At 39.4% G+C, this 17,552-nt stretch overlaps 1 protein-coding gene across 4 annotated transcripts in view; it reads left to right on the plus strand.

Moving 5' to 3' along the window:
• Window positions 1-17,344, plus strand: part of ARHGAP6 (Rho GTPase activating protein 6) — a 284,210-nt gene extending 266,866 nt beyond the window's left edge. For all 4 annotated transcript variants that reach the window (XM_019529331.1, XM_019529333.1, XM_019529332.1 and 1 more), the window contains 4 exons: window positions 3,632-3,729; window positions 10,894-11,156; window positions 11,666-11,746; window positions 15,275-17,344. In XM_019529331.1, the coding sequence (XP_019384876.1) occupies window positions 3,632-3,729; window positions 10,894-11,156; window positions 11,666-11,746; window positions 15,275-15,999 (1,167 nt within the window). In that variant the 3' untranslated portion in view covers window positions 16,000-17,344. The remainder of the gene's footprint in view (window positions 1-3,631; window positions 3,730-10,893; window positions 11,157-11,665; window positions 11,747-15,274) is intronic.
• The last annotated feature ends 208 nt before the right edge of the window (window positions 17,345-17,552 follow it).

Genomic DNA, 17,552 nt, shown 5'->3' on the forward strand with positions numbered 1-17,552 from the left:
CCCCTTTGGGAGCAGAAAGCAGAGCTGCAGCCCAGGATCACCTCCCACCCGAATAAGCATCCGTTTCACTGATCCACATGCCCTCTGGCTTCTCCTTTTCCAGATCCCATGTATCTCCCTCTCTTGCGTGTCCTGTGAACCAGTTTCAGGAGGAAGGATGAGGAAAGGTCTGATGCCTGATATATGGCCTGGTGGTTAGAGCACTTTGGTAGGATGCAGGAGACATGGATTCAAGTCCCATCTGGGTGCATGGTGCCTAGAATCTGGTGCTCCCATTGCCTGGGCAAAGGCCCGGGCCAGTAGACCATTAGGCTGAAAGGTGGGAAAAGATCCTGCTCCTCCTCATTCTTCTGCAACTTTATTTTGAGACTTACCCAATCCTACACATACCTGGGCAGTTGTGCTGCTGGCTTGTTGCAGTACAGCCCTTTTGAGCATGCTCAGGGGATAGAGTCCATCCTGCCTTATCTTCATTGCTGTTTGTTAAAACCAGCTCCAAGATGCTTACATATGCTGCAATTGCTTCTTCTAATTGCAGAGCCAAGATACCATCTGAAAGTTTCTTTATAACAAAAGAATATGGATTCTTAAAATTAAGTTTATAAGCTGGGATAGTCAAGGGAGGAAAAAAAGAATTTGGCAGCCAATTCTCAAGGCTTAGTCACGACTGACATCCTGCTTGCCCCAGAGGCATAAGGACTTCCAGTGGTGCTTAGGCCTGAGGTACTGGCAGCTTAACTCACTCTTGGTATAGGCCATCTAACTCGCCCTTAAGCCCTTGGATAATGTTAGCATCAAATCCTTATTTCGGCTCCAAGAAATAGATTAATTTTCAAGTACTGAGTACTCAACAGCTCCCCTGGATATAAAATATGTGGATAGGTTTGGAAGTATGACAAACACCTTGTGATTTTGTATGAGAGAGATTGGGAAATAAATAGGAAAAATGTCCTATCTGTGGGGTATTTTACATTTAGTTTTTCTGGTTCTTTAAAACCAGAAATCCAGATGGGGATTTCATAAGCTCCACTAGTTTTTCTGTTTTGAGGATTTCATTAGGACTTCTCAAGTGTTGTAGACAGCTATATATTAGATACCAGGGCTGTGTGAAACAGCACCATTTTGTTTCGACTTCTGTTTTGCCATTTTGAAGGGACAGTGTTTCATTTAGCTGTCTCAAAGCACTGTTCCATTTCATTTTGTTGAAACTGTTTCGCTGTTTCATCATTTTGCCCATAGGCTATAATGTGGAATCACAAAAATGCCGATAACTTTGTCATTTCTTTCCTGATTCGAATGAAAACAGCAGGGATGGTAGCCCCTGCTGAGGCCACAGAGTTTGTAAAGTTTCAAGGAGATAGGTGCACATTTTATGGAAAACTGTTCAGAGCAAAACTGGTGTCAGTTGTAAGTGTGAAGGCACAGGTTGGGGGGGTGAAAACAGTAGGTCTGTGCGAATAGGGAAGTATTTGTTTCATATTTGGATTTGGCCAATTCAGAGGACAGTGATTCGATTCAGTGATTCGAATCCCTGTCCCCATTCAATTCGGCCAAATCAGAATCAGAGATTTAGCGCTGATTCGGAGATTCAGATCAGGCGTGGAGAGGCAGGCATGGTTGGGTGGCTGCAAGTTCTTTTGTGACTCCTCTGGCTGTGCCTACCTCACCCCAGATGAAGGCAGCTGCAGAAGAAGCCCCTATGGCTGCCTGGCCTGACACCAGCCCCAGCCTAGTCCTGGCACTTAAAAAAAAATAAATAAAAAAAAGCCCCACATTCACCGGTTGTAGCAGGGGCCATGGGGGCTGGCAGAGCCCCCATGCAGATCCTATGCCCTGATTTCCACCCCCCAGCCCAGCTCCTGATGACCCCCCACCTGGCCCCAGCAGTCCAGGAATAAAAAATAATTTTAAAAAAGCTCCACACTTACTGGTGCTGGCAGCAGTGATCTGGGCGCTCATGGCAGAGGCCCTTGCACTGCTCAGGGCAATGGGAGGCAGTGGGGATTGCCTCCCACCCCCACTTGGTACCTGCGCGGCAGCTGTCACATCGCATGGATGCAACACAGCTCAGCAGGGTGCTGCACACTGCCTGGGAGCTGTGGCGGCTGGGCCTGAGTGATGCTGGGCTCTGGCTGACAGGTGGAGCCACTTCAGGTCCCAGACAGCACACAGTGCCCTGCCAAACTGCACTGCACCTGCATTGTGGGGAAGCTGCCGTGCAGGTGCCAGGTAGGTCAGGGGGAGAGGCAATCCTGGACTCCTGGGACCAGCTGGGGGGGTCACCAGCGGTAGGGGCCAGGTAGGGGGGGCCATCGAGGCGTGGGGTCTGTGCAGGGGGGCTCTGCCAGCCACTGCTGCAGCTGGTGAGTGCAGAGATTTTTTTTTTTTAAATGCCAGGACTAATCTGGGACCAGGGGTGGGATGGGGCCAGCCAGAGCAGCCCTGGGGGCTTTTCTTGTGGTTCCTCCCACCTGGAGCAGTCACCTTTCCCCGGTTGATCCAAATCTCTCCAAAGCTTTTCCGAATCAATTTGGAGGCTTCAGGTTCTAATCAGACCTTTTAATAGGTCTCCCGATTTGATTTGGATTCAGAGATTTGGCTGCTAAATCAGGCTGAATTTCCTCTGAATTGAATTGGCTACCAAAGCTTTGCACAGCCCTAGAAAACAGTAGGCATGGTAGCATAATGGACCCCACCAAACCCTGTACGTTATTGAACCCCTATGAGAGAAAGCACAGATTTCTTTCCTGGGGGAAAAGAATCAAAATAGACTAACAAAAACAACAAAATGAGGATTTTGGGGGATGAATAAATGGAAAGGAATTATTATAATGAAGGGTATTATAATAATGAAGGGTATTAGGAAAAGAAAAGGTTTTGGATCCCGCTTACTAGGAACAGACTAGCAACTAGGAAGTGATAGCCTTTCTGATGCTGCTGAGCTGGTGGACAGAAACACAGCTCAGTAATCTGACCCCAAGGCACAGAAAAAGCCCAGTTCGTACAATGCTTTTTATGTTGTTTTTCCATCCCTCCCCCAGAGCACTGGGATTGAAAGGGACCTCAGGGAAGGATCATAGTCACTGACCAGCTACAGATGTCAATATCAGAGCAGTCCTTCTCCCATCTTCCCCCTCCTTCTCCCTAGTTTCTGTTTAGCTGCAAGCAAGCTCGGCTTCAAATCTCAAAATGTTTAGAAACTTTTGAAACATTTTGAATGCCCTCATTTAGTTTTGAAGCCATTTCAAAGCTTTTCATTTCATTTCAATTTCTCTGTTTCGAGCTCGAAATGTGTTGAAACAACTTCAAAAGGAAACCTCTATCGAAATTTTGCACAGCCCTATTAGACACTGAGGGGATACTTAACACTTAATAGTTTTCACAGCATTGCCACACAGAGTATATACTCCTTTGTATATTGTTGTGTACACATTTTTTTACTTCAGTTTAAGTGTTTTTTACTATATCATGTTATAATATACTATATTATAATAAATGTACATGGCCTATATAATTATACATATATTTCAATTTATGTGCATAAGTCTAGTCTTCTGGAATAAGCATAATAGTAAAATTAATATGAAGATAAATTCTGTGATTAACTTCTTCAGTACTGTTTTCATTGCAGGTTCCTCCTGACCTTCAGAATGAAGTGCTAATTAGTCTGTTAGAGACTGACCCAGATGTTGTGGACTATTTGTTAAGAAGGAAAGCTTCCCAGTCATCGTGAGTAATCCCTTTTTTCAACATCTCTGTTTCTCCTGAGAATTTCTTTTGGAGGTGTTCAAAAGGTTCTAGTTTTCCACAAATCCTTAGGTGTTTTCTTTCAAGGAGTAAACAGTGCTCCCTGTTACACTGACTCTGCCAAAGAAATTATGTCTCTTCTACATAATTTTCTAAAGACAAATCTTGTTTACTGTTTCTAGGAAAGGATTGTGGGCTGCTTCAGAGAACATGTATATAACTATATTCAATGCACTATAACTTAGCAGGATGTATTCTAGTGAACCACTGGTCCATGTTTTGCCTTTGTTGTGGTCTTGTGCCTTCAGGAGCACAAAGCGCATATATATATTTGAATATCTTTGAAACATAGCCTGGAGTGCCTTAATAGAATTATGGCTAGTAGTCTGGCCACTCTGTTGTCCCTTTCCCATAGTGTATACCCATAGGCTTTCAAAGGAGGCATGACATTGTAAACAATTTAATCATAACAGTGGGTGTATTGTAAGTAGCTGGACATAATCTAGCCATGTGCTAAAAAAGAGAGATGAAGTGAAAAAATAAACCCCACCAGTCACCACAGCAAATGTTGTTAACAAATTACTCAAACACTATACATGGTGTATGCCTACACCCATGTGCCTTAATGTTATAACTTTATTTATCTGAAATAGTGAGATTGCCAACTTTCTCACAGGACACATAGTACTTCCCTTGCGTCCAAGTAGGCCCCAGGGTATCAGACATTAAAATCACGTCACTGGTACATGTAGTAAAGCTATTCTACATTATGTTTACAGTTTCTAGGTCTTTCAGACAGGCTGGATTTGTATCTGTCCATGTGAGGAAAGTGCTTAGCTTCTAATTGTGGTTGCTTCCAGAACATTACTAATAATAAATTTCAAAAAATGCATTAGCTATGACTATTCTTTCCCTCCCAGACCAGTACAATTGCAATTTAGATCAGTGGTCTCCAAAGTGGGGTGCGCGCTCCCCAGGGGGTATGCAAGACAATCCATTGGGGCATAGGAAGAAAATATTAGAACTTATATCTATATTTATATTTATATTTATATTGGAGGTGCATGCTGAAAAATTTTTTACTGATAGGGGTGTGTGATCAAAAAAGTTGGAGACCACTGCTTTAGATAATAAGTGTACATGGCTTCACAGTCAGAGCCATGCCAGGAAGTAGTATCATTAATATTTTTTTAAAACCCTCTCTCTAAAATAATTTCCAAAATTGTAAAGAAGTAGGACATAAGCAGACTGTGATGATACAATGTGCTTATGAAGGTTTTTATTGGCCTGAGTTTGGAATGATCACATTTAATTTCAAGCTCAGGTTAATGAAAGGCTTTAGGGTAAACATTACCATCTATGTTGTATAGAGATGTATTATTGTGTCTCACATGTAGATACTTGTACTGGTTTATCATAGACTTATGTCAGAGAATGTTGTGCATGTCAAGGTTGTTTATTCATAAAACTTGCTTAGAATACACTCCAAGTTTAATGTTTATCTTCCCTTGAGCTTCCTTACCTTACAGCTAACATGCACGCCTACAGGAGAAAGTGGAATTTTTTTGCAAAGCTGGATGCAAGTAACAAGAGGGTTTTTTTGCAGGAAAAGGTTTCTAGTGGCACTAGGATCCCACAGTTACCCAAGTACCTATTTGTTCTGATAATGGTAAATTGAAATTTTACTAAAAAAGAAAAACTTACTATCTATCATTTTCTTCTGCTCTGCTACCAGTTGATTTTATTTGTTCTTAATGTTGCTGCAAGCATTGTATGGAAACTCAATGTGAGGAATTGGTTAGAAGATTAGAAAGAATATTGTTAAGTGTCAAGGTTGTGATGCTCTTAAGAGATGGGTCCGTTCAACGCATAATCTCAATTCATAGCCTTTAGGTCATTTTTGGCTATGTATATCTTGGTTATTTTTCCTGAGAAGAGTGGAAGGCAGCAGTGAAGAAAAGAAATATTTACATCAGTTTCATCAAAATGAGCCTCCAAAATATATCTCTATTCCCAAGGGGACTTTGCTGATCAGATATTTTATCATGGATTTCAAATTTGGACGCAGGAGATGGAATACTTGACATATTCTTCAGTAATGAAAGATAAGCTTAATCAGCAAAGCAACTACTTGGTTTGATATTAATGTATGAGAACAACTTCAATACTTTATTCTCTTGCTAACTGTTCTGAGGCTACTACAGCTGATGCAGGCAATGCATTTGCCTTCCTATCTATGGTTTTGATGCCACTGCAGATGCTCTCTTGGCTTCTATTTCAGTCAATGACATAACAGTTTTTTTTCTTTTCTTCTTCAAAGGAAGACAAAACAGAGTGCCTCCTTCTCTGTCTTAAGAGTTGAGAATCTTGGATGATCAGTGGGGGAAGGATTTTGGGGCAGGGTATTATGAATCACTTCTTACCTTTAAGACTTCACTGATTACCAGATCTGCTTCCTAGATAACTTTCTCAATATTTCTGGACTCTGATTGATGGTGTTGGAATGAATAGGTTCTCCAGTGTAAAGTGAACCAACTCTGAATTGCCACCAAATAAAAACTGCTCTTTAAAAAACCATTTGCTGTTTACCATGTTTAAGTAATCTTGTTAGAGTTAAGGTTTTTGAAATATTCTTAAAGTGATGAATGTTTTTAGTCAACATTTATCTGTGATACAGATGTGCAAGACTCCATATTAAGCCATACAATTCCTAACCAACAGGAAGCTTTCAAATCACCAGTTTTAGAGATATAAGGCTGAAAGGAGCCTTTATCATCAAGACCTCACCCTTTGCTGTTACAAGCAACCATGTCCTTGCAGTTTGAACAGTGACAAAACATGTATTGACCTGATGTATTTGGAAGTTATTACTCCATGCTGCAGTATCACTGCACTCTTTATAAGCTGCCTCTTATTGGAGATAATAATATCATAAGCCTTAAGATTCTGATAGAGGGAGAGAAACTCCTTTGAGCTTTGTAATAGTTTCTAGAGCTGATGTTTATAATTTAACATTCCTAAGCAGAGCTACTACTTTGTGTTTTATTTCATTGTTAGTTAGTTACAGTTCATTTTTGGACCCTTTCCTTAGCATAATTAATAGCCTCTACAGACTATTTTTACAGGCTTTCCTCAATGCCCCACCCACTGTTTAATAATCTGTAGTTGTCTTAATAAGCTGACTATTTCAAAGAAGGGCAGATGTTTTCCATGTTTTATTTACAAAACTGAAAAAAGTATACAAGAAAAAATCTGTTGGAAAAGTCAGCTGTAAAAGCATGTCATCTTTTAATTACTTGTGCTACAGGACCACGTGGTTTTCTCGTTAGTGTAATTTTAGGCATTATAAAGTGTAAGGGATTGCCATGTTGGATAGAAATTAATACGAGTACCATTAAAAAATTGCTACTTAACCACAGGCGGTAATTAAATTCAACACAATTTGATGGTACTTCCTATTCTAGACCTGGAATTGCCATAACTACCAGGATAAAGGTATATATTCAATTGTAGTAAATATCCATTTATTAATGAAACCACATTCAAAACAAACTATAATCAGAAGTGCATTTTTTAACGATATGCAGCAGTTCAGTTTTTGTTTATAACAATTAAATGTATATAGGACAAGGCATTTTATAAATCATATTTTACACTGTTTTTAATAAACTACTGGAAGCTGAAAATAGTTTCTATTCCAAAGCTATTCTGTCATGTTCCTCTGTATATATACATTATAAGGTTGCTGTAGGCTGGAATTATTGTAATTTATTTTGAAAAAAACACCTTTAAGTAGTAGTTTTGAAAATAATATCACATGTAATGAATTGCATGGGATTGCTAATGGATAACCTTAAAGGGGATTTTTAAAAGTGAAAATTTGGACCTTTCCAAACTTGATAATTTCCATTTAAGTGAGCCTTTATCAGGGACTCAGTATTGAGACGAGATAGACTATAACAAAGATCATTTAAGGTAAGACATAACATGAATGTTGTATACAACAAGTTATGTTCCTACATTTCTTCATTTGTTCTCACCACCCTCTCTCCCCATTCTTTGTGTTACCTTGCCATAGCTAACTGGTTCTATAACTTCCTGTTTCTCCCATCGCAAAAAAACTGGGCCCTGATCTTTCAGACACATAGACATGCCAGTCTTCCTGTTGTCTTTAATGGGACTCCTTATATGTTTAATGCCACGGGCAGATTTGTTTGGAGGCCCTGAGCCTCTGGTCATCTATTTACATAAAACACTCTCCTGCACTTTTCAAACATTGTTCTGAACTCAGTTATTTCTCTTCTTAATTCACTTACAAGAAAGAAAAGGGAAAACACCTGGAATCTTTATCTTTATTTACACACTGAAAACTATCTAAGTTACAATGTTGTGGCTGGTTTTGTAGGTCTTTTGGTGATTCCATGACCCTGCTACCTGAATGGATGACCTAGAACAGTGTGGGGCAAACTTTATGGCAGGCAAGCCGCGAATTATTCCCACATCCTCCCCAAGTGCCACCATGATCCCCTTCCCTGCCTGATCTGTTCCCTGCTTTCTGTTCCTAGCCATGTGTTCTCTGCCTTACCAGCTGTTCTGCTTTCTGCTTCCTTTCCTGTGGTACTGACTCAATTTGCTGCTTTGCTTTCTGTTTCCTGCTTTGTCTGCTGTTTTGCTGCCTTTTCCCTCCCTGATGTGCCATACACCAAGGCTGTCCATGCCTCAGGTTGGCCATCCCTGATCAAGGATAATTCTGCCTTGCCAAAAAGCAGACCTCAGGTTTTATCAGTTAATTCCCAATTGTGGTTCATAATCAACTTGCAGGATAAGGAGGCACTTATAGCTGGGAGCTAATTTGGTATAGGTAAATGTACTTCGGTTCCAAACACTATAAATGCTTTTATAAAGAGAGGCAGGGAACATGAAGGAAAATGCCTTCTTAGTATGTATAGTCTCTATTTTGGAGGTCAGAACTTGTAAAGCTATGTGGAAAGAAACCAGCCTGAAAGTGTTGCTAAACTTTTGCAGACCACATTTTTGTGGGTTTATTCTGAGAGAAACCCCAAATCTGGAAAAGACTTATTTTGGTGTTAATGTGGAAACTTGAGTGCTGTGTCTGTCTTGTCACTCCAAAAACATGCAATATATATTCTTTAGTTTCTTTTTTCAGTTCTTTGTCATGAGTTTGGAGAGAGAATTCTTGTTTGATAGTAAATAATGTACTCGGTACTACTAACATTCAGTTGAAGCCATAATGCTGTCTTTGGATTTGATTCTGGATGTTGACCATTTTCAGCTCCCTCAGTACTTCCCAGGATTTTAAGCTTTGTGCCACTTAATTATAATAGAGGTAAATATGGTGCATCAGAGCAAAAAAAAAAAAATGTTGATTTTGGGTGAGGAACAAGAAGCAACAATGTACAGGCAAAGAGGTATATAGCTGATCATAAAAATAAGAGAAGAAAAATAAAAAATGCAGATGTAGGAAAGAATGTTCACAGGATGTCTCAGCTTTCTGTGAGGCATAAGTTGGTCTCCACTCTGTCGATGCAAACCCAGATTTTCTTAATCATATTCAAAATCTCTTACTTTCAAAATTCACATTGAGGTAAGGATTTTCATTTGCACAGCACCTAGATCAGGGGGTGTTGTGTACTGACCAGGGCTCACAGGTGCTACTACAAGGAAAATTTAAACCATAACATTGAAAACCTTCAAAACATTGGGGTGCCACTGGCATATGATTTTTGGTGACTGTCTGCCTGAGTCTGTGCTTTGCTTTTCACTATTTTCTAAAATTAAATGACAATCCGGCATTTTAATTTGAAGACTCTTAAAGCTTCTGTATGCTATCAGAAGAGTTAACTGAAGTTGTCCTATATGTAAAGCCAGTTGTCCTGTGTAGGATATTTTTCTTTGAATTTCTTCAGAACAGAATGGTGTGAGATAAACTTGATATAATACTTTGTTTCTCTAATTACGTGTTACTTTAGAGTGTAAGAGTGAACTACTTACATATTGCTTAATATCATAGGAGTGGCAGGGATTTCTTAGGGTGACATTTTTTTACTGGACTGAAAAATCACCCTAAGAATTCCTTGCCTCTCACATAATTTGTGGACCATCATGGTTGCAACATAACTCTTACAGTATCTCGGTATCATAAGATTATAGGAAAGTAGGGCTGGAAGGGACCTCACACGGTCATCTGATCCAGCCCCCTGCTCAAGGCAGGAGTATCCCTGACTGACCCACCCCAGACAAGTGTCTGTCTAACCTGCTCTTGAAAACTTCCAAGGATGGAGATTCCACAATTTCTCTAGTTAGTCTGTTTCACTGCTTGACTACCCTCATAGTCAGAAAGTTCTTCCTAAAGTTTAGCCTAAATTTATTCTAATACAGTTTGAGACCATTGCACCTAGTCCTGTCTCCTCTGACTACAAAGTCAGACTACACATCTCCATCCTCTCTAATTATTCTTCAGGTACTTGAAGACTGATTCCAAATCCCTCCTCAGTCTCCTCTCTCCAGGCTAAATAACTCTAGTTCATTCAGCCCTTCCTTATAAATCATACCTTCCAGGACCCTAATAATTTATGTTGCTCTCACTGGAATCTTTCTAAACTGTCATATCCTTTTTGAATTATGGGGCGTAAATTGGAGAGGTGAGGCCTCACCATTGCTGAATAGAGTGGAAAAATCACCTTCTTTGATTTGCAAGTGATACTCCTGTTAATACAACAACCATATCAAACAAGTGTACTCGGTCCTACCCTCAAGTTCAGTACTATGGGATGTACCCTACCCTACTCTCAAATTCACCCTTAATTTCACTTCTAGCACAATGGTCAAGGTAACATAAGGAATCAATTCACTATGATTACTTTTCCTCTGGTGAGCTATGTAGTTGTGTGTACACGTGCATAATTTTTTTATTGCAACATTCATTGATTTTTGATGACCTCTTGTGGCCATTTTGTGGCAAAGGTTTTAGTTCCATACTTTAGTAGAAGTATCCTCTCTATTGCTTGCAAAATGTTTCCATTTTAGCAGCTATGATCATACATTTTTGTGTTGTCAAAGTGCAGCTTTACCTATGGACTCTGAACATTGCTCATTAACAAATGTTTGTTTATCAAATTCTATCAGAAGCCCGGAAATGCTGCCATCAGAAGGTCCATTCTCCATAGGAGGGAGGCATTCTTCCACAGACTCTAACAAAGCCTCAAGCGGAGATGTTTCTCCATATGACAACAACTCACCGGTACTATCTGAACGGTCTTTGTTGGCAATGCAAGAAGACATTACCCTCAGTTCAGATAAGCTCCATAAGGTACCTGAACAGTACACATTGGTTGGTCATTTGCAGTCTAAATTGAGAGAGAATTCTTCAGGATCACAAGCTGGAAAAGGTAAAGTAAGACTTGCACGTGTTCATCTTTTTTTAATATGCAATACGAATTTGTGTTCTGCAGCAAAACCATTTCCTCTTTCAAATCTATGCATCCAATAAATCTCTCTACTGTATGCTTCCCTGTTTGTTACCAGTGGTTTGGAACCATTATTAGATATGGATACAAAAATGTATGTGTTATTCTGAAGGCAAGAAGACTCCCTAGGCTTCGTGACCAAAGCTTATTTTCACTCATGCATATTGTTTTCCTGTTGAGCGCAATGGGACAATATACTTAAGGAAGGCGCTACCTACAGTGGATTCTGGGGATCTAATCCCTATGGCATTCACTACAGAATTTGAGCCTGTAAGTCTTTAAGAACAGGATATAGCTCTGTGTCTTGTGCAGGGAAAATCCACTGATATTTATATGCCAAGCCTTTTTTCCTTCTGTTTATAGAGAATATTTTTACTGATTTTTTTCCAATTCATCTTTTCAAAAGATCATTTCATGTCTTCCTCCTGTAGATCTTCCAGAGGATCATTTTAATATCTGGGGCACCTGGCATTCAACACTGAAAAGCAGTCCCAAAGATCCAGGAATGACAGGTTTGATGTTTCTTCAAGAGTTTTTAGGCCCTGATTTGGCAACTGCTTACTAATTTTATTTTTATGCACTGTGAACCACTCCTTTGAAGATGGGAGGGATACTCATGTTGTATAAAGTTAAACATGTGTAAATGTTTATAAGATTAAGTGCCTTCATTTATTAAATTTAAAATGGGGACTCTTCGTTCTAGAAGTACTTTACATATTTTGGTAGTGTTGAAATGATGATGTAGTCATGATGCTCCAGGAAATATGTGAGAAGCAAGAATTGTTGCGGGGGATATCCTTTATTGGACCTACTTCATGATTGGGATGAGTTTAGATGAGTTTTTGGGTATCATAGCACCCTTTAACAGATCTCTGGAGAGAAGCAGATACAGCAGAGCTAAATAGATGGAACAAAGGCTTGTGTAAAACTCTGTATGTAAATAAAAACAGGACAGAAGAGAAATTATCAGGTAGACAACAGTCTAGAGAGATGCAGTAAAAAGCTCAGTTTGTAAGTGCTCTGAGGAAAATATTTATGATACCCATCCCAGCAAACTGAAAACTGCCTTTACCCAAAAAGGACAGTCCAGCAGAGAAATAATCTGTATCCTTGAAAGAGCTACCTAAATACCCTGCAGCAACCTACTATAATACAAGAGAAAACACCCACTGACTGCACACCCTTGGTTGCCACCTATCATCCCACACTCAGAATGGATTATCAAAGAATTACAGCCAGTACTCAAATAGAATCAGATCTTGGGAGAAATATTCCCAACCTCCGGCCTTCAGACAGCCCCCCAACCTTGCCCAACTCATCATTAGAAGAAAACTCCCTGATCAACAGGAACATAAGGGGACCCAGGCTTGCCTCAGCAATAAATGCAAAACCTGTCAACTCATCTCTGCAGTCACAACAATCAAGACTCCCCACAATATTGTCATTAGAATCTAGGAACCTACTTAAATCATGCTCTCACAATTTTCACGGAAATCTACTGAAAAATAAAAATCTATTGAAAATGAAATGCTGGGAGCCAGTGGTCCCCATGGCCACTGCTGCCAGCCTTGCAGCCTGCTGGGGCAGGAGTGGGGGAGGCACTGGCTAGCAGAGCAGCATGATGGGGAACAGCCCTGATCCCAGCCACCCCCTCATCCCCCCTTTCCTGCCAGAGCCTCTCTGCTAGTCATTGGTATGGGGTAGGGCCACATGAAGGGTACCGCTATCTGCCAATCCACGGTAAGGGGGTCTCTGGGGCCTCTTGACCAATCAGTAGAAATGCCACAAAATGCCTGTGAAAGTGGCTCTGCATGCTATGAGTGGGCTGTAAAAAACCTTTCTTCTCACCCTGATTTAGGTAGGTCCCTAATCATACACACCTATCCCAGAATGTAGTTTGCCTCATCCAGTGCACCAACTGTCCTCATCCTCTGGCCATCCGTAGACTCATCATCTGAGTCTACAAATCCTCTGATGTTTTGAGCATTTGTAGACTCAAAATGTCCTTATCCTCTGGCCATTTGTAGTGCTCACCATTTTCTAAACTGTGTTAACTAATTTGCATCACACAGTTCAAATCAAATTTCAGTTCAAATTAATAGACGCTCATATACACTTGACAGCACCTTAAGAGACCAATTTACAGTGCCTGTGTGTGGGCTTATGCACTTAGTACTTGAGGTTGGAAGAAATTAGGAGGTGATAATAAGGCTTTTTTAGCACTGCTACATTGTTGCCAACCTACTGACAGCTATCTAAAGTGATGTTCTAGAAGCAGTAATGGGTGCAATTGACCTGAGTGTTGATGACCATCTCAGCCAACAGCATTTTGGGGGGGAGGGAGACCAAGGGGGTTTGCCCCTTTCTTCACAGACCAATAGCCCATGCGAGGGGGGCAGAGCTGCTTGGTGCTGGGGGCATAGTCCAGATACTTTGTCACAGTGGCTGCGTCTACACATTAATTAATGTGCAGTAGTTACTGCACTTTTAGTTTAGTACTTCTATAATGAAGTACTAACTAAATGTGCAGTAACTGCACAGTTGCAAATTAGCACAGTTTTTGGCTGGCATGCTACTGCGTAATGTTACTAGGTTACTGTGTTTTAATTGCTTCATGCTCAGTGAGGTGTGGTTGGTGCAGTTGACTTTGTAAAGATGTAACTTTGTGCCTGATAACCCCTGTTGTGTTGCAGAAACCCAACTGAGTTTTCCTTGTGGGGACTGAGCATATTTGCAATGCTTATCTGCCAAGTTCCTAAGGACTATTTTTCCTAAAAGCAGTGCCGCATATACATATTAATTAATACAGTATACATTGCCTAATTTGGACTGCTCTAGTCTGTGTTAACATTAATCCTTATTCAGTGAGGATTTGTTTATACTGGAGCCAATTTTAATTCAGACTACAAACGTCCACATGTATATAGTGACAGCTGTAGTCCAGATTAAACCCAGAAAAAATGTAATGTCTATAAACAGCCTCTGTAGATGAAACCAGACAACAATTATGCACCAGAATGAGTGATCACTAAAAAAAGATAAAGGACAGCAGGTAAAAGAACATTTTTCATAGAACAATCACTTCCTGTCTGACAGTTCTTGTGCTCAAGGGAAATTTACAAAACTTCTTCAAAAGGGGAAACTGGGAACAAAATTAATTAGCTTACTGAACACTTAAGAACTGGGGGCTTAACATAGAGACTGAATTTGTGGTCCATTATCATCTACCCAATACTCGCTAATCTCTACATTTTACATAGGCCCTCCTGAATGATCCTGCACCCTGCTTATCAGGTTTTTACTGCATCTCTCTTGTTTGTCGGCTACCTGATAATTTCTCTTTCATCTTGTTTTTGTTAAATATGGAGTTTTACACAAGTCTTTGTTCGACCTGCTATTTAGCTATGCTGTGCCAGGGACCTGTGGAAGGGTACTATGATATCCAAAAGCTTGTCTAAATCCATTCCAACCATGGAGTTGGTCCAATAAAGGATATCACCCACAAAAACTCTTGCCTTTTACATTTCTAAGCATTTAATCTGCTTCCCATTTTTAACGGTACTGCTTTTACTAAATATTAGATGCAAACAGACACAACAATTATAGACATATGACAGCATTTAAAAATATGGTGCAGAGTAACATAATAAAAAATATTCTCTAGTGAGGAACATATGCAGTGCTTGTTGCTTAAGTCCAGCCCTCAGAGGGCTGGGAGTCCTGAATTTGAATCCTAGTTCCACAACTGATACTTCGTGTAATTTTGGTAAACATTTAACTACTCTGTCTCAGACTCTTTTTCTCATCTGCACCTATTTCATAGGAATTTCGTAAAGATAGCTGTAAAGGATAGTTAATTCTTGAAGACAATATGTAAGTTCTGAGTACTAAAAGCACAAGTGTACGTAGAACGTGAAGTTCAAACAATACAAATCCAACACTGTCTTCTCCACTATGATGAATTAGGTTAGAGATAACCTATAATATGTCATGCAAATTGCGTGGCATGCTGATATTTCCTCTCTTACTCTGGTCCTCAGGTTCATATGGAAACATTTATGAAAGCAGCTCATTACGACCAGGACAGTGCTCTCTTTCTCAAGGGAACCTATCAGCAAATTATCCTCAGTGGCAAAGTAACTCCACTGAATTGGACAATGGAAAGCAAATAATACGAAGGAGTCAGACTACTGCTGCCATCCCTGAATGTAAGTTTCATCCTCCCGTGTCTCGTGTTTGCAGTACTTCACAAATTGAAGGCAGTAGGAGGAGTTCAGATGAGTCTAATTCAAGGTGTGAGTGGCCTTTGACTTTAAGGAACACAGTGGACTGTCCAGAGCGTGACTCAAATCTGGGTTGTTTGCAAAGCGTAACTAAACCTGCATACCTGAGGCACAGCAATATAAGTAGAAAAGACAGGCCACCACCTCCTTATCCTGGTCCTGCAAAAACAAGTTCTGCATTGTTCCAGCAACCAACTGGCTCATCAGTACCACACTCCTTGTGGAGCCTTCAGAAAGAGAAATGTTCAGAAACCACTGCAGCAGGAGGACCAACAGCCAAATCAGTGGACCAGTCCACATCCAGTCAGGGGAGACAGACCACACAAAACAAAATAGGTAACATCTTTTCCACTACAGCCAATAATCAGAAAAGTAAAAATGTGCCCGAGCCAGAGTGGAATGATTGGCAAAGAGAGCGATGGCAAATTTGGGAGCTTTTATCAGCTGATAATCCAGATGCCCTCCCTGAAACTCTTGTATGATCAGACTCATATACAGAACTGCCAACGATGAATAAACCTCTCTAAAATAGGAAAAGAACAGTGACATTGGAAGACCTGAGGGTGTTATACTAAGTACATTTCATTATTTTTTAACTTTGTTCACTTTAATTCTTTAATAGCACTGTCAAGGAGTATATTTACAAATGCAGTATGTTTCAGTTTTGTAGCAAGCTTTAAAAGAGAAGAAGAAGATGAAAATTTTAGTCTAATATCTCTGTATGCATAAGCTGTGTGTAAGATAAATCTATTGCTTTGGTGTTGCTAAAACATATTTATATATCTGCAGTTTCGATGATTGTATATTCTGTAATAGGTTATGTATGATAATCATATGGTATATGTTCATATACAGATGACAATCAGATCGTGACTGCTTTTTTTTAATCACTGCACTTAAGTTACGCATTGGAATTCTATAAAAAGTGCACAAGCTGGTTTCTGTGCTTATAAACATGTTAATGGGGGTAAAATGTCCTTCTTTTCACTGCCTGTGAAAAACACTAAAATAGAATGAAACATATGAAAAGCCATATATTTTATAAGGGTAGTAGTGAGATAAGGGGAAAATAGTAACCAGATATTTTTCTTATAAATATAATTTTGCAAACAAAATTAAAATTTGATACAGTATTATAACATAATATTTTTTTAGACTCTGTTTGAAAACAATTCAGTTAATCAGCCAAGAGAAAGGCCGTGCCTAAACCAAATGAAAAGTCTTAGTGCAGAGCTCTGCCATCCCATTCTAGAATAACTATGATTTTATATATACAGCATATAATATATATATTTATAAATGTATGATGTTATGTATTGTTTTAAAACAATAAACTGGAAATCCAAATTAAAAAAAGCATGTAAAAACTCAGAAAGAATATGGCTTTTCCTATTAAATAACAAGTTTTCAGTATTAAAAATAAAGAAATTGAACATGCAAGTATTTACACACACATTAAAAAGGAGAGTAACGTGCAGTATTCTAGAATTGAGTATGACATTTGGAGAAGTTCACAGCTATTTGTATAAATATTTCGCCAAAATTTGGGGAACTATTTCTTCAGTAACTTTACATTACATTGTTAAATGTTCATGTTACGCAAGTTCTGGTTTTTTAAACTGCAAAAATGTTTATGACCAGCAGGTGGCAATGTACTCAGTATTTTAAGAGTTTTGTTTCACTTGATAAGGGAAAGTGTTTCATATACAAAGATTTTTATAAAACATGCTAGGCTTAATTTTAATGAAGTTAAAGACTTATTCAGTGGTGTTGTCTTTAAATTCTATCTTGTGCCATAATGATGGAATAAAAAGCTAAGAAAAAGCATGGGGATATGTCTTCCTCTTTTGTCGCAAGGTTATAACAAATGACGTGTCAACTCAAATGATTTATTATTTTCAGGGGGTAAAACTTTCAAAAGTGCCCAAGAGACTCAGAAATCCAGCTCACACTTCCAAAAGTGTTTTAGTTGTTTATACCAAAGTCTCATGGAAATTTAGTGAGACTTAGGCTACTAAATCAGACTCCACTCCTG

Source organism: Crocodylus porosus, unplaced genomic scaffold (genome assembly GCF_001723895.1).
Source record: "Crocodylus porosus isolate Cpor-Errol unplaced genomic scaffold, CroPor_comp1, whole genome shotgun sequence".
NCBI lineage: Eukaryota > Metazoa > Chordata > Crocodylia > Crocodylidae > Crocodylus > Crocodylus porosus.